We start from the raw sequence: 23,302 nt of genomic DNA, 5'->3' as shown, positions 1-23,302 counted from the left end.
CAGCGCGCCCGCTCTCACACCGTCAACACCACCACCAGCTCCTTCGCCGAGAACTTCTCCACCACCAGCAGCAGTTTAGCCTACGACCGCGAGTTCCTCCGCACGCTGCCGGGGCTCCTCATCGTGGCCGAGATCGTGAGTGCCCGACAGGCCGAGGTCGGGGGAGGCAGTGGGACCGGGTTGGCCGGCACCTGCCCAAAGGAACCCGCTGAGATCCTCTGGCAGGCTTTGGGAATCCTTTTTGTGTAGGCTTCACTTCTTCCTAAACTACAAAGCTCCGAACCACTCCTTTCAACTTAGGCTTTCTTTGGGACAGAGGGTAGGGACCCTCGGGAAGTCCGCGGGGGGAGAAGGCCAGTTTGGTGTCCTGTCGTGGGAGCAGGATGCTTGGTGGGCACTGCGTTTGTGTTGAGAGTCAGGGATACCTGGTGCCTCCCTCACCCGATCTTCAGGTAGATGGTCTCTCCCCTGGAACCAAAGATCAGGAAGAAGGAGAAGGCTTTTTCCTTTTCAAATTATCACCTTGGTAATAAAATTGAAGTGACCAGGAATAACTCACTGAATAAAATCTGAAGGACTCAACTTTTGAGAGCCTCAGGGCCTCCAGGCTGTTGCTGTGCACATCCTGGTGTAGGCTGAGATCATTCTTGGAAGGGGGCAGGGTGAATGCACTCTGCTCTCTAAGGAGGCTGGCGTCTGAGAACTCAAGTGAGCTCCAAGTCCCAGCCAGCCCTCATGGCTGAGAAAGGTCTGGAGCCCTGTTCACAGCCGGCGGTGGTCACTGTTTATTGAGGCTTCACGCTGTGCCAGGGTTGTCAAGTCCTTTAGTTGCCTTACTATTCTCAGGTAAACCATAGGATGGGACAATCTTCCATGTGAAAGCGGCTCAAACTAAGCCCATTTGGCACGTGAAGAAACTGAGGCCTAGAGAGGGGAAAGCAGAACTGTGGACCTGGAGCTGGGGTTCACCTTTTTCCTGATTTTTGCTCCTAATTGCCAAGGAGTGACCAGTGCCCCTTCTGATATATTCCTTTAAACACCCTTTTAGCATTTTAAACCTTTTCCACCTTTTAAACATTTGTGGAATTGAAATCCAGGCTATGTGAGAGCTAGAGAATGAGAGTGATCATAGTGCAGAAGTGACTGAAGATTTGGACAGTTCGTTTGAGAAACCTTCAGCAAAATCTGTGCACATTAGAGAGCTTCCTTGCTCCTCCAGAAGCATAGATCCCAGCTCAGACCCCTGGGATCAGTCCTCAGGTGATTCCAGTACACAGAAAGTTTAAGAAGTGTTGACTTTGTCTCCCAGGTGGTTCCCTTAGCTGGTACTGAGGACATCCCTGGTACTGAGGGCATCCAGAGACCCAATAAAGAGTTGAAAGTACTGGAATTTCGTTGTAGGATCTGGCTTTAAACACTTCAACAAATATTTGCTGTGTGAATGAAGAAATTTGGAGTATTCTCCTGATTCAGCAGAGCAGACTCTAAGATGGTGAAGATGGGGCTTCTGTCCTCTCTGGAGTGGGTTTGGAATGGGTGTGAAATAAAATATCTTGTGTTTTCTGATTTATGATCAGTATGCTCTCCATTCCACACTTCTTCATAAAAGTATAAAAGTGAAGGAAGAAATGTAAATGGCTCACAATCCCATCACTAAAAATAACCATGGTTAATCCCAGTACTCTGGGTGCTGAGGCAGGAGGATCAAAAGATCAAGCCTATGCTGGGGATTTAGCTCAATGGTTCCACCACCTGCCTAGAAAGCACAAGGATCCAAGTTTGATCCCCAGTACAAAAAAAAAAAAAAGCCCAAATTTAAGTTTAAAAAAGAACTAAACTAAAAGATCAATCCTGGCCGGGCGTGGTGGCGCACGCCTATAATCCCAGCACTTGGGAGGCTGAGGCAGGAGGATCGCTGTGAGTTCAAGACCAGCCTGGGCTACATAGTGAGTTCCAGGTCAGTCTCAACTACATAGTGAGACCCTGTCTCAAAAAGTCAATCCTAGCCTGGACAATTTAGAGTTACAGTGAGACCCTGTCTTATAAATAAATAAATAAATTCTTTTAGATTTCAGTAAGCTTTTTGAAAATGAGAAAACATGTGAGCAAAATCACCCTCACTATTGCTTTATTTATGTGTTTGCTTTAGGTACTGGGAATCAGATCTAGGTGTGTCCTACCGCAGAGCTACATCCCCAACCCTTTTTATTTTGGGACTAGGTCTTGCTGAGTTGCTCAAGTCAGTACTCTAACTTTCCATCTTCCTGCCTCAGCCCTCTCAGTGCTGGAATCATAGGTGTGCACTACCCTCTCATCCCCGCTGAGTTTTTACTTTATTTATTTATTTTTATTTTTGGTACAGAGATTGAACTCAGGACTTTGCACTTTGAGGCAGGCTGTGGCACCACCGAGCTAAATCCCTGGCCCAAGTTTTTATTTTTAACAGAGCTAAATATGCACAAATTTTAAAGAGTCAAATATAAGTTCCCCCTATTATTTTCATGCCTAGAAATACTCCCATTCAAATTTCTCAGAGCTCTGAGTAGCATATTTATAATGGTATTTCTCAGAGTTTTTTCCCTAATTGTAGGCATTTTCTACTCTGAATGGCAAAGCTTCCGTTTTCTTGGACCCCCCTCCAGTGCTACATAAATGCTTCCTGGCTGCGGCTATTGTCATTAGGTGATTTGAGTTAGACCAACAGCCAGTGTTGACCCGTGAACAGCTGAGCCACTGAGTAACCTACAAGCGCTTTTCCTCTCCTGAGCAATTTCTCATTTTTCCTGGTGTTAGTAATTCTTTTTCCATTTAGTTCCCCAGACACTTATTCGTTTAACCCAAGTTGCCCGAACCCCTCTCTCAGGGCGCATGCTCCTCCCTGGAGCCTCTAACTGCTCCCTGCTGTGTGTGGCTGCCATCACCCCGGAGGCCCTGTCCTTCCCTCCAGGGTCAGAGTGCCTGCTTCCCTCTCCGCTGTCCTCCTCTGGCTTGCCTTGGTCCCACTGGGGTTGGGGGAGAGGGACACAGCCTTTCACACTTTCCTAAAGAAGGGTGAATGTGGAGTTTGAGATTTGCATCTTTCAAAATGTCTTGATTTTACTGTTGCAGTAATTGTTTGGCTAGGCAAAAAATGCTGGAAATTTTTTTTCAGTATAGCTCTATTATCCTCTAGCTATTCTGACTTAAAGCTCTTTATTCCACCCTCTCCCATTACAAGCCTATAGAATATTCCTTTCCTGATGTCTGAACTATCAGTGTTGGGCCTGCATGAGAGTGTTTTCCACCCTTGTGTGGGTGACCTGGTACAGTCTCTCAAATAAGAAAAACTCTTACAAGTTTAAGGAGTTGATGCTTACTCCCCAACCCCAGGCTGGGAATCAAACCCAGCTCTTCATATATGCAAGTACACATATTCTACCACTGAGATGTAGCCCCCAGAGATTTTTTTTAATTTGGCTTTATTCTTTCCATTTTTTCAGTTCTTTCTAAAAGATACTTTTATACTTTATCCCTGGGAATATGTTTCCTTACTGATTTATGCCTTGTTTGCATTTACTATGTCCCAAATATTTTTGGGGTCTCCAGTCTCTCACATTATTACAATTTTCTTTCATAAGGAATTACCTTATTCTTTGATTTCTTCAGTCTTTAGATGAAGAAAGTCTAAAGAAAGTCTTTAGTCTTTTATTAATATAATCAATGCTGTAGCAATTTTCCTTCTTTGTTCATCTTTCCACATTCATTAATGCTTTTCTTGAGGAAAAGTTCCTTAAAGTAGAATTGTTGAGTCAAATATGAGGTTTTTGTGGCATATTCTGAGGTTATCTTCTCTGAGTTCACTGTAAATTGTCCTCAGTAGTGTTCATCTATTAAATTAAATAAATATACTTTTTTTTTAATTAGAGGAACTCAAAATTCAAAATGCTAAGGATCCCATTAAGGGATATACTGTATTGTGTTTTGATTCTAAGAAACTTTTTGGTTCATGTTTTAACATCTGGATCAGCATAATAGTTTCTTGCATGAACTATGGAACTATTGATTCTTTATTTGCAAATGGAGGGGTATGTGTGTGTTTCAGATTATCATTCTCCCATTCCTGAAACCAAACTATACCTACCTCTAGAAAAATGCTGCTCTCAGCCCTGTAAAAATACCAAGACAAAGAATTACTGAGAACCTGCCTTCTGTTTGAACTAGAGGAAATGAGATAATAGAAAATAAAACACATTTCACTAGACTAAAATTGCTTGCCCTGGCCTTGTCATAGGTTGAGTGGCAGTAATTATATCTACTAAGATATAATGGGCATGCCAGTGATACACTTTTGAAACCAAACCATTGTGGCTTCCTTCCTCCCTCTTAAAGCTTTATTAGCAAGCTAGAAGTAATCCAGTACTTGACCTGTGAATCGTAGGATACTGTGATCTCATAACTACTATTACAAGTACTTGAAGAATAAAAGTGATTTGTAAGAAACCGAGTTAATTTTGCCCTTCCTGTTATGGGTGACTTTAAAATGAATTATAGCATCTGACAAAGTCAGGTCACTTTTTTTTTTTTTTACTTACTGTCATGAGCAAACCTAGTTGGGAAAGGACAGATAAAGTTTACTGACAGCTAGAATCTAAATTACTATCTTATTGAGTTCATATAAAAATAGTGGACATAGTTTCCATTTCAGAAAAGCTATACCCACTCTGTAAAAAAAAAAAATGCACGTCAGAAAATAGAAGTTGAAACAAATTCTTGCCCTTACAGTGGTCCCTGATATACCTGGTAGGGAAGTAGATAGAGTTTTTAAGATTTTTGATCATTGTATTGCCTAGGGTTTCTACTGGTGTTTAGTGCCTTGTGTGCTAGGAACACTAAATGTCCCAAAATGCTTGGCCAAACCTCCAACAGCAAAGAATTTCTTTACCAGTTGCCAGTAGCTATGGTTCCTTGTTCAGGAACTCTTAGTACACAATTCTTTACCTTTTGTAGTGAATTTATCCAGAATTTTTTAAGTGGTTATATTATTTATAAGTGGCTATATTATTGTAATTTTGAGGAAAATATCTAGTACTCTGTAAACTACTCTTTGTTTCCTGCTATAAGCATCTGCTCTGGTACCTTACGCTTGTCCCTCTCTATGTGGGGTGCTGAGCACAAGACTCTCGGGCTCCCTTACCTTCTGATGTCCCTCTGTCTTTATGCATCAGTGGCACCAACAGACACTGGAGTGAGAAGAGAGCAGGTTCTGGGTCTCTGTTCCCCACAATTCCTCCTTCCTTGGTCTCAGCAGGTTGGGGGTGTCCCTCCATGGGAAGCATGCTGTTTCCTCAAGCTCTGATAACTGCTCACTTCCCCTGCTTGCCTTGGCCTGGTACCACATAACGCTTGTGGTTCTCCTGCACCCTGCTTTACAAATAACAACTTTATGAAACTCTACTCGGATTACCCAATGTGAATGTGCCTGGTTTCCTGCTCAGACTGATGTATTACCTTTCCTCATCAATGATTAATTTCTATGACATTCTGAATGGCCACATAGTATCCCATAAATATCCAGGTTTCTATTGTTCAATGTATGTTTATTTCCTTCTTTTAACAATGTGTAACAAGCATACTTTAAGCCAAATCTTTCTGGATGTTCTCTAAAGATGAATACTTAGAATTGACATAAAGGGAAATGGACCTTGTTTAAAGCCAACTTTATTAGGCATACAAGAGACATCACCATTTTTAATACCAAGTTCTATCAGTTTGGCAGTGTGTATTTTAAAAAATATCTTTATTGAGATACAACTTGTATGTAAAATTGACCTGTTTTAAAGATCTACAATTCAAGGGATTTTAGGATGCTCAGAGTTGTACAGGTGTCACCACTATGTAATTTTAGAACTTTATCTTTAAAAGGAGCTGTTGGCAGTCATTCCCCATTCCTCCTTTTCTTTAGCCCTTGGCAACCTTAACCTACTTCCTCTATGAGGGATTTGCCTGTTCTGGGCATTTTCCCTAAGTGGAATTCTACACTGTGTAGCCCTTCGCATCTGCCTTCTTTCATTTAGCATCATATGTTTAAGAACCAGCCATGCTGTATGTATCAGCACTTCATTCCTTTCATTGTCAAATATTGCATTGTATCGTATATACATTGTTTTGTTTATCCATTCATCAACTGATGGGTATTTGAAGTTTTTCCATATTTTGACTACTATAAATAGTGCTGCTATAAACCGTGTACAAGCTTTTGTGTGAACGTAAGTTTTTTGGGTTTCTTGGACACTTAGTAATGGAATTAACTGAATCATATGGTAATTTCTAATATTTTGAGGCACTGCTAGATGGTTTCCAAAAATGGCTGACACTTTGCAATCCCACCAGCACTGTGAAAGTTCTAATTTCCCCACATCTTCAACAAAACTTACTTTCTGTTTTGATTTTAGACATCCTTGTGGTGTGAAGTGATATCTCATTGTGGTTTTGTTTTTCATTTCTATCATGTCTGTCTAATGATGCTGAGCAACCTTCATATGTCTGTTAGTCATTGGTATGTTTTCTTTGGAGAAATGTCAGTTCAAATTCTTTAAAATTCTTAAACATTAGATTTGTATTTTTATTGTTGAGTTGTTATGTGTCCTTTACATATTCTAGTATGTATTTCTTATCAGGTATATGGATTTGCCAAGCAAATTTCATTTTTGTAATCACTAAACATTTAAAATATAGCCATTTATCTCTCCTTTTAGAAACTGGGTTTTTTTCTACCTATGTAAACAGTGAGTTTTTGTTGTTGTTGTTGTTTAAAGGTACTGTATTTTAAAAACTGGCAGTGGTGGTGCACATCTGTAATTCCAGAACTCTGGTAGGCTGATGCAGAAAGATCACAAGTTTGAGCCACCCATCCTGGAGAATTTAGCAAGACCTTGTCTCAAAATTTAAAAAAAAATTAAAAAGGACTGGGGCCGTATTGCTGTAGCCTAGTATCACTCACACACACACACACACACACACACACACACACACTGAATTTTAAATGGAAATTAGCCCTTAGGAGAAAAATTAGATTTGGGCACTGTGTTTAAATAGGGATATTTGTTTTCTAACTTCTTATCTTTTTATAGTTTAATGTTTTATAATGAGTATATAGTTTTGTATGAATATATTTATAGAAGCTTAAGGTAAAAAGTGTTCCTTGTAAAAATAAATTTCAGCTCATTTATATAGTCTCCATTGGCCCGTCTCCTCTTTCTCCCTCACTTACCCAGCTGCCTGAGGTAACTGCTCTGTGCATTTCTCTGTATGTGTATGAATTTGTATGCAGCATAAGACCCAGACATCTGTGAGTAAGCACATTACATGTATTCTGCAGCCTTTTCATTTAAAGTCTTGATATTTTCCACAGTCCTTTTCTGTTGATTTATGTTTCTTCTGTGTTATGGTTAATTTTGTCATCTCATTTATTATTAGTATCATTTATGCCATTTTTCCTCAAAAAATGAAATCTAAACTTTCTCTAGAGGGTCTCACCTTCTTCAAACAGGGCTTCCCATCCCCAGAATTATGCAGATATTTGATGAAAATGTAAAAGACTTCTTTTTGTTGTGAATATTTAACTTCTTAAATAATAAGACTTTCTTTTTGTGTGTATAGGTAAGACTTTTACTTTTTTTCCCAAGTAGACATCTGTGTGTCTCACTGTTAAAATCATCTTAGATTCCCATATATGCATCACTATTTTTTTTGTTTGTTTGTTTGTTTTGAGACAGGGTCTCTCTATGTAGTTGAGACTGATGAACTCACTATGTAGCTCAGGCTGGTCTCGAACTCACAGAGATTCTCCTGCCTCAGCCTCCCAAGTCCTGGGATTACAGGTGTGTGCCACCATGCCAAGTGTATCACTACTTTTGACCCTCTTTTATTCTGAGTCAATTTCAGGCTTTTTAAATTATTGTTTTATTGCGCATTTAAGTTTTCTTGAGAGTAAGCCATACAAATTTTTGCATTCCAATTTTACTTTCATATATTTATACTAACATAGATGGCTTTTAGAGTCAGTGTTTCTTAAATACCGTCACAGCTTGGATTGCAATTGCCTTGTGTTTAGAAATTAATTTGAAGAGTTATCTTTATGGTACTGAATGTTACCATCTAGGAATATTTCCTCTTTCCACTTACTCAGGTCATTTTATTCTCTTAAAGTTATTAGTGTTTTCCAGATATGGAAAGGCACTTCTTACTTGATTTAAGTGTTTTCATTTGTTTTTGGTAAGCAGAGTTTATCAAAAGTGAATTTAATTTATCAATTTTTGATTATTCATGATTTATATGAAAGCTGTTAATTTTTTTGTGAAAACTGTTAATTTTCTGATTTTGATCATGTACATAGTTATCTTCTTTGACATAATTTTTATTACTTTTTATAAATAAAAGAATGTGTATGAATACAGGAGTTTTTCATTTCCTTTATATGCTTTTCTTATTTTCATTATTGCAAAGTTATGACTTCTAAGATAATTGTGAATAATTAGGAATATAAGGGTATCCTGATTGGTTCATAACTTTAATTGGATGTTTCTAGAGTTACAATGATCGTGCAATTTTGACTGTAGGGTCTGATATTCTTTTTTTTTTGTACTGGGATCAAACTCAGATCCTTGCGCTTGTAATGATAAATATTCTTTACTGAGTTAAAGAAGGGAAGTTTAACTGCGTATCCATATCAGGAACACACCTTGGGGTGTATGAATGGAAATAAAGATAGGAGTTAGGTTTTCGGAAAGCTTTTATTGAGGTGATTTTATGGATATTTGTTTCCTTTGGTTTGCTAGTGGAGTGAATTATATTAGGAAATTTCATGTTGAATCATTCTCAAACTCTTAGGAAAGTCAGTGTCTATTCATACACCACATGGCATTTGTATCAATGACAGACTAAATGTACAGTGGTGTGGTGACATTGCCTCGTGACATTTTAGCCACTGTAGTTATGTTAGTACACGCTCCTGTTTGCCCAACAATGGAATTGCCTAATGATATCCGTCTCAGAATGTATCCCCATCATTAAACAGTGTATGACTTAATAGTTTTTTAGATCAAAATTGTTTTCCACACTTGGATTTGATTTTTAAATACTATGTCTGGGAGGCTGGGAGTAGTGGTACGTGCCTGTAATCCCAGCATTCAGAAGGCTGCAGTGGGAGGATCACCCCGAGTTTCAGGGCAGCCTGTGGTGTATAGCGAGTTCAGTGCCAGCCTGAACTTCATAGTGAAACCCTTGTCTCAAAAAACAAATCTGGGATTATTTTGTGTCTGCTCATATGTAAGACTAGCCTTTTAGTTTCCTTTCCTTTGCTATTTTGTCTGACTTCAATATTGCCATACCAGCTTTTTTGGTAGCATTTTCTTGTTACTTAGCCTTTATTTTTTAAATTGAAGTGAGATTTACATCTCGTAAAATTTAATCGGTTTTAAATGATCAGTTGAGTGGCATGTTGTCCACTTACAGTGTTGTATATGTCTATCTAATTTCAAAATATTTTATTATCTCTGAAATGAGGCACTCTTCTTGTATTTTCACCTTTTCTTATCATCTTGTTATTAGTTCATCTTCTGTGTTCCTCATATAGCTAGGTTTTACTCCTTTACCTGGTAGGAAAATATGTCTTCAGTTTAGAAATTTAACATATTGATATTTATCATAGTAGCTTTTTTAAAATTCTGAGTTTTCCTTATTCTTCCTGTAGTTATTGAGAGTTACAAATCCTATTTGTATTTTGTTTGGAGTTACTAAAATTTTTACCAATGTATTTAAAATTATTTTTAACTGCCCAGAAAATTAGTCAAGGTATATCACTATATAACTGCATTCAAAAGACAACGCTTCCCACCTTATCTATTTCTATTTAGCCAACACCTCCCCCCATGGACTTAAGAAAAAAGACTGGAAGCCCCCTTCCTTGTCATTATTTTGCTGCCAAGTGCTTCCCAGAAGTCCCTCACTGCTCCCAACTCCTGTTGCTCTTTCTACTTTTCAACACCACTGGGTAGATTTTATTTTTTATTTTGTGGCCATTTCAATGGGATGTGGGGAAGATAAGTCCACATATAGATCTTGTCAGCTACAGAGAAGTTCTCCTCTTATATTACCTGCATGAAGATAGTTTTAATGTATATAAAGAATATTGACCTTTCTGTACTGAAATGTTTTCCACCTTATCATCTCTTAATTTTATTGATAGTGATTTTATTTATAAAATTAAAAGTTTAGCTTCAAACCTATCAGATATTTTTCCCTCCATATGTGGTGTCATACTGTGAAAGCACTATCTCACTAACAAAGCTAAATACAACTAATTATACAGTATTATTTACATATTTTTTTTTGTGGTTTTTTAAAATATTTGCTGTGGCTTGAATGTGTCCTCCAGCGCTCAGTCTTAATCCACAGTGTAACAGTGTTGAGAGGTGGAACCACTAAGAGGAGAGCAGGCTGGGAGGGCTGTGCTGTCATGAGTGGGTTGGATTCCTGATAAAAGGAGACGTAAAGACCCTGGCCTTCTTTTACTCAAGAGCATGTATGCTCCCACCCTTCTATCTTCTGCCATGGTACAGCTCTGCAAGAAGGCCTTTGCCAGATCCGGGCCCCTGGACCTTAGTTCCCAGCCTCCAGAATGGTTAAAAAAATAAATGTTTATTCTTTACAAATTGCCTCATCTCAGGTATTCTATTATAGTGGCATAAAATGGACTAGGATAATATTCAACTTTAATAATGAAATTTATTTTACCAGATGGTATAAAGTTGGCCTTAACTTTGTTTTTAAATATTGATTTAATTGTCCCAGCACTTTCTGTTGCTAAATCCATTCTTCATTTACTGATCTGGATTTCTTTTCCTTTTCCTCCACCTTCTTTCTCCTCTTCCTCCTCCTCTTCCTCCTCTTTTCCTTCCACTTACTTAGTTCTTATATCTACTTAGATTTAGTTCTACCCTTTCCCACTCCTTGTTCTGTGTTTTAGTATCTGTAGCTTTACAGTACATTTTAAAGTATATACAGTAATCTAGTACAGATACGATTTTTAAGTTTTTTCCCTATTTTCATATATCTGTTCTTCAAGTTGACCTTCGGAATGTTTTTCTTTCCAGTACTGGGGATTGACATCAGGACCTTGTGCTAATGAGGCAAACGTGGTGCCACTGAGCTAAATCCTGGGCCTGACCTTTAGAATTTTTTTTTAAGTCATTCACTACTTTACCCCCTGTCCTTTAACAAATTATATTACATTTTTATAAAATACATAGGCTAATTTTGGGGAAAAGGATCCATACTACACTTTACTTCCTAGGAAAGAAACCCCTCAAGTCATCTCCTGTCTCAGTCCTAATTTTGATTCTTGAGTTCTTCAAAGTCTTTCCCAGTCTAAAACACTATGAGTTTTATAGTGTAAATTAGCAATAAGATCTTGTTTATTCAGTTATCAAAAATGCATTGAATATTTACTGTACGCCAGCATCTGTATCTAGCACTAGAATATAGTGATAAGTAGCACATTTCTATTTTAATTTAAACAAATGACCAATAGTAGGATAGATGTAGGACATGAAAAGAAAACAGTGCTTAGAGGAAGATGTTGAATCATAGTAGGAAAAAGCCTCAAGTTTTCAAATTTGAACTGAAATTAAGAGGCGTTTATTCCTTGTAGGCCTTTGGTCATTTATTTACCTCACAGAGGTAAATCTGAAATTTAACAGATACAGAATACAGTTTGTTTCATTTTCTACTAAGTGTTTCCAGGAAAGTAGCAGCAGTACTTTTTCGTAGATGAACATTTTACTGTTTAATGATGTGCACATTCATTGTTTCACTTGATAATAAACCAGCCCCAGGACCTGGAGAATCCCTCCTTTATTTCATTTTCTTTCCTAGTGGAGCCATAATTTGGAGAAACAGTTCCCATATCATACATGAATGAATCAGTCATACCTTTGAAAAAATGCAAAGTGAAACAAACCCTATCTGGCTGCTTGTTCCTCTTCCATGCCCAGCCATGAGATTGATGGTGATTAGCTCAGTAACATCTCCTTTTTACAGGAAAGTAGGACAACCATTGTCTTGGTCAGGATTCAGTTGCAGATGACAGAATCCATGCTAGCCAGCGAATGCAGTAAGGGATTTGCTGTGCATCACTGGGTAACTTCCAAAACTTTTGGTAGGGTTGGAGGAGCAGGCTCTAAATTCAGCTTCCAGGAACACCCGCTAGAATCATTAATGGGCCTGGCCTGTTGTAAGCAGGAAGTTGAGGAAGTGAGATTTGCTCTCCCAGGAACTGCGGGTTGCTGGCTCTGTCATCTCCATTGTACCACATTGTACGTGCCCTCTGATTTGCCTCTCAACACTTAGAGGCTAGGAATGGAGTACTGGGATTTCAGCGATAGCCACCACAGAAAGACCAAATGCCTCCGTGGCGGTGTCTTCCAGTGGGAACACAGAAGAGGCCAAAGAATGCAATGTTGTGTTTTGTCTTCTAAGTCTTAGTTTAGTGTATCTGCCAAAACCACACGATTGTGTGTTAGAGCTGAGCTGCTTTCCAGCCTCTAGCAAGTAATAAAGCAGCCAGACATACTGCAAGCAGACTAGAATACAGCAGTAGAGCAGAGTGGATCTGCACTTTTTACTATATCCACTCTTACGGTATCCACTTTTATTGGAGTCTACCCAGTCACTGTATTGAAGGTGAAGACCACCTGTGATTTGCTGAGCTTCTAAAACACCCTAACAACTTGCCCTTTTTTGCTCACGATGCTTTTGATTTCTCACTGTGCACCTTTCTACAGTTGTCCTAGTATTTCCTGAATTCCCATCTATTATAATGAAAAAGGTAACGATGACTTCACATGTTAGCAGAAGATCAAGTGAGCTAAAAAGTGTGTTAGCTCTATCCTAGAGGTAAATAATAGTTTCTCTCCTGGGTTAATGTAAATTTTTTTTCTTTCTTCAGTTCATCTAGATTTGTAGATTAATCCTGCTTGGACCAGGGCTGCATTTGTAATGAGCAGCCTTGTCTCAGCTTCTAGTGAAGAATGCGAGCATAACATTTATCTCTCCTGATACATACTGGGCCTAGGATTAGAATCAGACTTTTAAAGCTTAAACGTTGCTCAAAGAGCCACAAAGACCTTCTCTGCTTATTTTAACCTTTGTTGTTGTTGGTGGTGGTGCTGGGGATCAAACTTGGGACTTTGCGCTTGCAAGGCAGGCGGCGGAACCACTGAGCTAAATCCCCAGTCCACTTATTTTAACATGATGAGTTCATTTAGACTTTTAATAGATTAGTAGAATGATCTGAACATAGTAGTGAGTGATGCAGCTTTGTGGATACAGTAGAAAGATTTCGTCAGCTTATGCTCTGGAAGCTTTATTCAAAGAAAACCTAAAAAAAAAAAGCCAACAACAACATTGTGTGGTCCATTTTCTGAAGGTCTCAGCTTGATGACCTGTGTTGGAGAGCGTGTTTCTTCTCTCACCTCCCTCTTACCTTAATGTATCCCAAATGTAATTAAAGAGGTGCTACTTTTGTGGCAGGGAAAGAATTCAGAGTAGAAAGATATCTTTATACATTACGTATAACCTGCCTTGTTTTTAGAAAGGCCTTGCGGCAAGACGGAAATCCTTAAATTTAGGCATTACATGATGCAACAAGAAATCTATATGAATCAGGGATTGAAATGCATTAAAACTTACCTTTAGAGAAGAAACACTTGACTGTAGACACTAAACATTGAGCAGGCTTAAAGAGCACGCTCAAATCAGACATGTGAGAGGCAGCGCCTGTGTTGTCCACCACTGTGCACAGCGGTCAAGAGGAAAGGTGTTGAGCACTCGTCTCACTTTAACTTTAGGTTCACTCAAGGGAGGGGAGAAAGCCTGTGCTCTGCGGCTCTGGACTTCTGCTGTACAGACCCAAAATGTCCTGAGAGATCGAGATGTTCAGAATATCTGCTAGCTTAATATGAGAAATTGTGTTTAAGTTTCCCTTTAACTGTGACAACAGCTGAGTATTTTTCTTTTCATTCACATTTCAAATCATGAGCTAATGTTTATAATTGCTTGGAGGCTCCTGTTAGATTTTTTAAAGCTGCCTTTTATGTGATTAAGTTGGCTTAATGAAAGGCAGAAGACCAAAGCTCGGTGAATGAGGTCCTGGTTAATGCCAGGCTGGCTCCACCGCTTGCCTGTGGAAGCAGAGCTCGGGTAGGAATTGACGTGTGTTTCCTGTCTCCCAGCGTACTGGAAGTTGGGCCCCTGAGGTTCAGTTGCTCACTTGCATACCCAAGAAGTGGGGCGCTGTATTCTGCAGACTTCCCATACTCCCAGAGCTAGGATTTCTTTTTTTTTTTTATTGAGTTTATTGGTACATTTTAGGGATACAGTACAGTTACATTCATTGCTGGGATCTTGTACCTTTGCAAGACAGGTCTTGGTTCTCATTTTTTCCCCTTGTCCCTGCCCTCCCTTCACCCCACCTCCCCTCTCCCTTTACAAACACTTCATTTCCATTTTTTCATTTTCTCCTATTTTTTTCTTTTCCATTATTAACTTTCCCTACCCTTCCCACTTTCCCTACACCTTTAGCCCTTTTCTTCCCATTTCACAATGTCAGTTATCTCATTAGGATCTTATATACTATTACAGTTTATTCATACCAGAGAAACTATTCGGTATTTACACATGTGACTTCTTTATTTCTCTTAGGAGTATATCCTCAATATGTATCCATTTTCCTATGAATGAATCTAATTTCTCATTCTTTATGGCTGAGTAGTATTCCATTTTGTAGAGAAACAACATCTTTTTTATCCAATTTCCAACTGATGGGCAAATGGGCTGTTTCCAAGTCTTAGCTATTACAAACTGTGCCGCTATAAACATGGGTGCGCATACTTCTCTGTGATATGATTCTTTAATTCTCTTGGAAAGATACCCAACAGAGGGATGACTGGGTCAAATGGAACCTCTAGTCCCAGCTCTTTGAGGTATCTCCATATTGATTTTCATAGTGGTTGCTCCAGTCTGGGCCATACTACCAAAAGTGCTATACAGATTCATTGCAATGCCAATTGAAATTCCAACACTATATTTCACAGAACTAGAAAAAAGAATCCAAAAATTCATTTGGAACCATAAGAGACCTAGAATAGCAAAAGCCATTCTAGGCAACAGAGACATGGTAGCGGGTATAACAATTTGCAATTTGAAACTATACTACAAAGCCACTGTGATAAAAACAGCATGGTACTGGCAAAGAAGCAAATCTGAGGATCAATGGAACAGATTGGAAGACACAAAAACAACTGCAGATGTACTTAGCTACATCATCTTTGACAAAGGAGCTGACTATCCTCAGTGGAGGAAAGATAGCCTCTTTAATAAATGGTGTTGGAAAAACTGGATCTCAACCTACCAAAGATTAAAATTGGACCCTTATCTTTCACCGTGCACTAAATTAAAATCCAAGTGGATTAAGGATCTAAACATTAAAACAGAAACACTAAACTTGCTGGAAGATAAGTTAAGTAGAATTCTTGAAGACATTGGCATAAGAAAAGATTTTATGAACAAATCCTCAGTAGCATGGGAACTAGCAGAAAGAATCAATAACTGGGATCTCATCTTCTTAAAAGGCTTCTGCACTGCAAAAGGCTTCTGCACATCAACAGAACTAAGAGACAACCTACAATGCGGGAAAAAATTTTTACCAGCTGCTCCTCAGACAAGGGACTCTTATCTAGAATATATAAAGAACTCAAAACAATCAGCGCCCCCCCAAAATATAAAGACCCAATTCAAAACTGAGCACCTGAAATGAACAGACATTTCTCAGACAAAGAAATAAAAGTAGCAAGTAAATATATGAAAAAATGTTCCACATCACTGGTCATTCGAGAGATGCAGATGAAAACAACACAGATTCCACCTCACCCCACAAAGAATGGCTGCTATCAAGAAATCAAACAATAACAAATGTTGGCAGGGTTGTGGGGAGAAAGGAACCCTTCTCCATTGTTGGTGTGAGTGCAGACTGGTGCAACCACTAGGATTTCTTTTTTAACTAAAACTTTCTTGTTTTTTTTCAGCTTTAATTGAGTTTATTGGTACATTTTAGGGATACAGTACAGTTACATTCATTGTTGGGATCTTGTACCTCTACATGACAAGTATTGATTCTCATTTATTCCCCTTATCCCTGCCTTCCCTTCACCCCCTCCTCCCCTCCCCATCTACAAACACTTTATTTCCATCTTTTCATTATCTCACATTTTTTTCTTTTCCCTTATTACCCTTTCCCTACCCATCCCACCTTCCCAGCGCCTTTAGCTCCTTTCTTCCCATTTCTAAATGTCAGTAATCTTATTAGGATCTTATGTACTATTGCAGATTATTCACACCAGAGCTAAAACTTTCTTTGTGAGTGAAATATTACAAAGTACCAAAACCCATATATGATTTAAAGAATAGCAAAACTAGTAACCATGTGCCAACTTAGTCTGTGTATGCTGTTTTAACAGAATATCTGAGACTGGCAGTCGACATAGAACAGATATTTGTTGCTCTCAGTTCTGGAGACTCAGAAGTTCGTGATCAGGGCAGCCTCAGGCTCATTGTCTGCTGAGGGTACTGTCCCAGCTTCTACGATGCAGCCTTTGGAAGCTGTATCCTCCAAAGTGCTGTGTCCTCACATAGCAGAGGGCAGAAGATCAAAAAGGACCAGCTTCCCTTTATCAGGCTTTTTTATAACATCAGTCCGTGACTTGAAACGCATCTCAAAAAGCTCCACTTCCCAAGAATGTTGCATTTGGAGTTAAGTTTCCTATGCATGGATTTGGGGGGTATGTTCAGGCTGTAGCATCAACCACTGAGGTTAAGAAACAGGACATTATCATATCATGTCCCTTGGGGACCCTGTCCCTGCCCTGTTTTTTTGTTGTTTTCTTTTCTTTAAGTATATATGTTCTGTATTATACAAAGTTTCACATGTTCTGGATCATTGGGCACATGCCTGTGATCTGAACTACATGGGTAGCTGAGGCAGGAGGATTACAAACTCCAGGCCAGCCTGGGAAGCTTAACAAGATCCTCTCTCAAAATAAGAAATAAAAAGGATGGGAATGTAGCTCTGGTAGAGTGCCCCTGGGTTTTATCCCCAGTACTGCAAAAATAAATAAGAAGCATTGACTGATTTTGAATTTCACACAATATAAAATCATGTATTTTCTTCTCAGACTTACTACTTTTATTATTGCGTATTTTCCACCTTAGTACATGTAGCTGTTCATGTATCCTTTTTCTTTTGGCAATACTGGGGATCGAATCTAGAACCTTTGCACTGACCTATATCGCACACCACTTAAAAATATTTTATTTTGATGTACCATTATGCTTAGTGAAATAAATTAGACACAGAAACTTAAATATCACGTAGTATCTCTTAACCCCAAAGTACAAATAAATAATTTAAAGAGCAAAATATGAGATACACAACAGGAAACAGGGAGGTAGACCTTTTGCAAATGAGAACAAATCTAGTCTAGTGATGGAGAGAGGGTGCTAATATTTTTTTTTATTTTTTTTTTGAGATGGGGCCTTGCTAAGTTGCTCAGGCTAGGCTCAAACTTGTGATCATTCTGCCTCAGACTCAGAGTGCTGGGATTACAGGCAAGGGCCACCACACCCAGCTGTTCATTAACTTTTAAATTTGTGTTGTATTGCATTTTATAAATATGATAATGATACCCATTTTATGACTATGACAATTTGCCCCATCTATGTTGATGAGCTCCTGGATTGCCATTATTAATTTTTCTTTTTTGTATTTTTCATTTCCTTTTTCTCTACTTACTAGGAAGTTATTCTGTGTGTCTTTAGTGGTCTCCCTATCTTAACATGCATACTTTGTCAATTTACAGGTTGAATTAATCAGTATTTTTACCCTGCTCCTTACAAAAAAGACCTCAGAATTCTCAGCTGTCATTCCTTACAATTTATAGTATTTTCTAATTGTTTAGTTCTATTCTTCCATGAACTAGGAATTATACTTTTTATATAGTCAGCAATTTAACTACATCCACACCCACAACCCACAGAGTTGCCCAATATCTTTGTTCATTGTTCCCTCTTACATTTCAGACCTCTCATCCGTTTTTGTCTTTCTGAAAATTGTTGTCTTCCTCATTTCTGAGCAGTAGTGATACAGGTTGTAGAATTCAAAGTTGACAGCTATCTTTGTGTCATCCCATGAGAGGTATCTTTCTTCCAGTTTATTGCTTTCCAAGGTTGCTATCAAAAAAGTCATAGACGTTACCTCTTGACATATTGGAAAAACTGGTTGTCCTGTTTTACTTAAACTCCTTCTGAAATTCTACATATGTAGATCCTTAGACTCTTATCTTCCATGTTTTTTTAACTGGTAATTTTCAACTCTGGGCTCCTGGACTACACTATTATTACTAAATCTTTCACTTTAATAATTATTTCTTTAGCTATTTAATTGGCTAAGGAAATGCAAACTAAAACCACATTGAAATACCACTTTTTACTCACGGGGGTGGCTGTAATTAAAAAGACAGACAATAACAAGTTCTGGCAAGTATGGAAAAGTTGGAGCTGTCTTATATTGTTGTTGGAGTTGTAAAATGGTACAGCCACTGGAAAAACAACTTCATAACTCTTCAAAAGGAAGAACATAGTTCCCATACAACCCAGAAATTCCATTCTATGCATATGCCCAAGTGAAATTAATGAAACTTATTTATACACAAAAACTCTATGTGGATGTTCGTAGCAGTATTATTCCTAATCAAAAGGTAGAGACAACTCAAATATCCAATACCTGATGAGTGAATAAACAAATGTATTACATCTGTGCAATGGAATATAATTTGGCCATAAAAAGAAATAGACGACTGCTACTGTTTGGCCTTTTCTGCACTCTCACTCACCTCCTTACCCTTCGCTCTTGCTGATCTCCAGTATCCACAGACAACCCACTTGCCCCGAGTGATGGGGGTCAGGGCCCTTGGACAGTGCACCCCTACTTCCCACTCTTTCTCCTTTCCCTCTTGTTTTCCCTCTTCCTACTCTGCAAGGACACTCTCTCCATCTGCTTCCTCCAGACTTACAAGTGTGGCTTAGAACAGAGACTCCTCACCAAACCTGGACCCAGCTCCCTCGAAGGCAGATGGTGTTGTAAACAGGAGTTCCTTTATGACTGTAACGCGATTGTTGTTATTCTGTTCGTCATGCTGCTCATCCAGCAGGAGTGCCACAGCACCTCACCTTCCCAGCGGCTTGGGAGGAAGGCATGCAGTTTGAACCTGCGAGAGCAGTACTTGGATGGCGGTGCTGCCTGTTGGCAGTTGGAGTATTTGCCTGTGGCTGTCTATAAACCTTCACAGAAGTGTCTCGCCCGAGTCCTCAGCTGCAGTCATGTCAGGCAGATCTTTATTTGTTAGAGGGGTGCGGTATATTGCCCACTGTGGAGGACACATAGGTTATTTTCTTATACCCAATCTCATTAGCAGCTCCCACAAACTGAGCGTTGGATGTTGCACCTTCTGTGGCTTCCTTTACATTGCCTCCCACTCCTTCTCCAAGGAGCCGTTGAGCTGGGTGAACTTGTTTGGTGAAGGTCCTCGAACTTCCATATGAAGCCAAGAGCTGCCTTTTATACTTGTTCTGCCGTTTGCATAAATGGGTGACATTCCCATGGTGCTATTATCCAGGCCCCACACGGGCACTGGGGAGTACAGGAAGGTCGCCTGCATGCTCTTGGTGCTGCTGAATTAATGTTCTTGATTACTACCTTCTCTGGGGAATGGGACTGCCCTGGGAACTGTATTTAAGAGTGATGAGAAGTCGGGCGTGGTGGCATATGCCTGTAATCCCAGCACTCAGGAGGCTGAGGCAGGAGGATCACTGTGAGTTCGAGACCAGCCTGGGCTACATAGTGAATTCCAGGTCAGTCTCAACTACATAGTGAGACCCTGTCTCAAAAAACCAAAAAAAAAAAAGAGTGATGAGAGTTGGCAGTACCAATCTTATGTTGCCCAAATTTAAAGGACTCTATCTTGTCACTGTTACCACCCTAAATTGTTATTTTTCCTAATGAAAAAAATCTGTTTCAGGGAAGCTTGTGGAATAGAAGTGACACTATCCCCAGCCCAGTACAATGCATTTATAATACTGAAAAATAAGAGTTAGTTCCCAATATGTAAAAGTCAGTTATAAGAAAATCTCGATTTCCACTTTCTCTTGGAAAACTGGACACATGTACGACACTGAGCTCACAATCCCTCATGGCAGTAATTCTTTGGAGCCAAGAAGTAGTGTGCTCTGTTTGGAAGAATGTTGGGCATGGTGTGTGTTTGAGTGTTTCAACAAAGAGCAGGTAAACAAGACCGAAACCTGCCTCTCTCATTTGACAGTCAAAGTCCTTGTTGTCCGGGGCAGGTATGGAGGCGCCATCCTGTCAGAGGCACACACTGCCTCTGCCTTATTTCATCTCTGTTTTCTACTGTGAGTCCCTTCTTCTGGTCTCAGATGCCGCTTCATTTCCCACCATCCTATGTGCTCCAGCCCACAGGAGGGCGGGGAAGTAGAGGGCGCATCATTTTAGGACCTGGTCTGGAAGTTGCACGCATCATTTCTTCTCACATCCTGTTGGTCGGAACACGGCCACATTTGGCTGCAAAGAAAGCTGAAGAATTTGGCCTTCGTCTGTGTGGCCATGGGAATTGCTAAAACCCACTTCTTACTAATGAGAAGGTGCACATGAGTAGTATGGACAACTAGTGGTACCTCAGTTCACGAATTTAATTCTTTCCACAGTTCTGGTCACAAACCGAGTTGGATGAGAACTGAATCAAATTCAGTGGTTAGGGTCAATGTTGACCTTATGGGGAAATTTGATTTGGTTCTCATTCAGTTCAGTTTAGGACCAGAACTGAGAGAGCTGAGTTCATGAACTGAGCTACCACTGTATATTCTTCCCATATCTGAAGCTGAGTCATTGCCTTTTGCTGCCTCATTCCTGGTGTGTTTTGCTCATTTCTGTTACCTGCTTGATCCCTGGACACATTTGAAGTCCCATTCTCATCTATGCTGATATAATTAATTTCTTTCAGTGCTTTTATACCTGCTATTGCTTCTGTTTAAAATTCTCTTCCTTACCTTTCAGACCCAGCAAACTCAGGACAACTCAGCCTGCTTCCCCTCCCAAACAATGCTATCTTTTTGTTTACTTTTAGTTTACTTCTCTTTTTATATGGACATAGCACCTATAAACTAGTGACTGGTACCATTAATTAAGTGCTTCTTCAGAGATAATCACTTCCTAGAACTTTTATGAGCATTGCTTTTTAATATGCTGCAATGAAACCATGCATCAGCCATGGGCTTTTCAGTTGTAGATGATGGAAATTTGGCCAGTCTAGTTTAAACATCGTTAGAAAGGGCGCTGTTGTATCTGAAAAGTTCAGGGGTCCAGTGGCAGCAGGACTCAATCTCTCTGCATTTCTGGGCTAAGCTTTTGTCCACATAGACTGCACTCTCAGGCATTTTCTACACGATGAATCGTCACCCTCAGTCTGTATTATCCTTACAGTGACCGTTCCCAGGTGAAAAGCACATGGGTTTGTTTCTTTATAGTGTCAACTAAGCACTTGAGGAGGTCCCTGATTGACTTGGCCTGGGTCACATGGCCATTCCTGGTCTGGTGAATGTGGCCTGGGACAAAGTACTTTGGCCACACCTGGGACATCTGGTAAGCTCTATTCATGTTACAGTGAGGGAAAGGAAGGTCTCCGAGGAGGGATCAAACAGACAGAAACATGTGCATACTGTATTTTAAAATACCCTTGTCCCATTTGAAAGATAAACCAGCTGGAGCAGAAAGAAGGTTGTGGTAAAATTAGGTGATAATCAGGAAGTAGTAGAATTGGGATTCAAGCAAGGTCTTTCTAATTCCAGATGGCTCTAAATTCACTACACTTAACTTTCTGGAGGGTGTTATGGAATCTCCCATCTCTGCAAGGGGAAAACTCTGAGGTTTGGTGCTGTTTTGTGTGGCAATCAAAATAGAGACTTCCTGTAGCTCTGTCATAGCAGGATGTTGTGTATAGGTTTCGCTATAAACTGTTTTCCCTGGAAGATTCCAGGGGCTATACCAGAGCATGTTTCCCTTAACCGGGGGAAGAACTCTTGTTTCACAGTAATGAAAGTTGGAAGAGTTGGACAGCTGGGTTCTTCACTTCTCTAGGAACATTTTGGTTAACTTAGCACATGCATTCTCATATTGTCTACAAGGAAGTAAAAACCAGTTCTTGGATGGGAAAACAATGAAAACAATTTTACACTTTATATATACATATAGTACCTAAGTAGAAATGTAGTTCATCTGTAATATTAACATTTCTTTGGGAGATTATCATGTGATGGATGCCATCTTGAAAACCGATTTCTGCTCCCAGCCTTACTGCCTCCACTTTGCCACCTCATTTCGCTACTTCCCTTTGCAGCAAAACTTACTGAAAGAGTTACCTTTGCTTCCTAGTTCCCCTCGTCTCATTCACTCTTGAATTCATTCCAGTCAGTCTCGTCACTGCTCCCCCCAGCATCTCTCATCCAGGTCACCAGCACTGTCTTCTTTGCCAAACCCAACTGTAAACTTCTAGACCTCATCTTCCTACGCCTATGGAAGACACTGACACAGTCCCACTCCCTTCTTCTTCTTCAGATACTTTCTTTTTGGCTTCATAGTCACTGTCCTAAATTTGCTGTCCCTTGTCTGTACGTACACCTCATTTCCTTTCCTGGTTCCTTCTCATGTCTCCATCTGTAAATACAGGTGTGCCAAGGCTAGAACCTTCAGTATGCTCCTCGTCTTTCTCTCCCTCCTTTTCTACGGTGACCCAAAACCAATTGTAAAGTCAATGTGTATAAAAGCACAGTTATTAAACTCTGTGACTTCCAATTTGTGTCTACAACTCACACCTGTCCTTTGAATCCCAGACTCGCTGTCTCTTCTGCTGTGTCTCAGGCAACTTAACACTAAGTACCAATTTTGGAGAATTATAGATGAGACAGTAAACAAAATCCAGAGTGTGTCTATAGAAAAAATGATCCAAATTTTTCCAAAAACAAATTTTATTTTATTTTTATTTTTTTGGGTACCAGTGATTGAACTCGGGTCCTTGTGCTTGCGAGGCAGGCGGCGGAACCACTGAGATAAATCCCTACCCCTAAAAAACAAATTTTAAAG

General features: G+C 39.6%; 1 protein-coding gene across 1 annotated transcript in view; it reads left to right on the top strand.

Annotated features, from left to right (window-relative positions):
* The window catches only part of Cmtm8 (CKLF like MARVEL transmembrane domain containing 8), a 93,203-nt gene that overhangs the window by 941 nt on the left and 68,960 nt on the right, over positions 1–23,302 (top strand). The window contains exon 3 of the mRNA XM_033756927.1: positions 4–135. Coding sequence (XP_033612818.1) covers positions 4–135 — 132 coding nt within the window. The remainder of the gene's footprint in view (positions 1–3; positions 136–23,302) is intronic.

Source organism: Fukomys damarensis, unplaced genomic scaffold, assembly GCF_012274545.1.
Source record: "Fukomys damarensis isolate Sample0158 unplaced genomic scaffold, DMR_v1.0_HiC HiC_scaffold_28, whole genome shotgun sequence".
In the NCBI taxonomy this organism is placed as follows: Eukaryota; Metazoa; Chordata; class Mammalia; order Rodentia; family Bathyergidae; genus Fukomys; species Fukomys damarensis.
The sequence above is the reverse complement of the archived record's forward strand: the minus strand, read 5'-3'. Positions and strand labels throughout refer to the sequence as shown.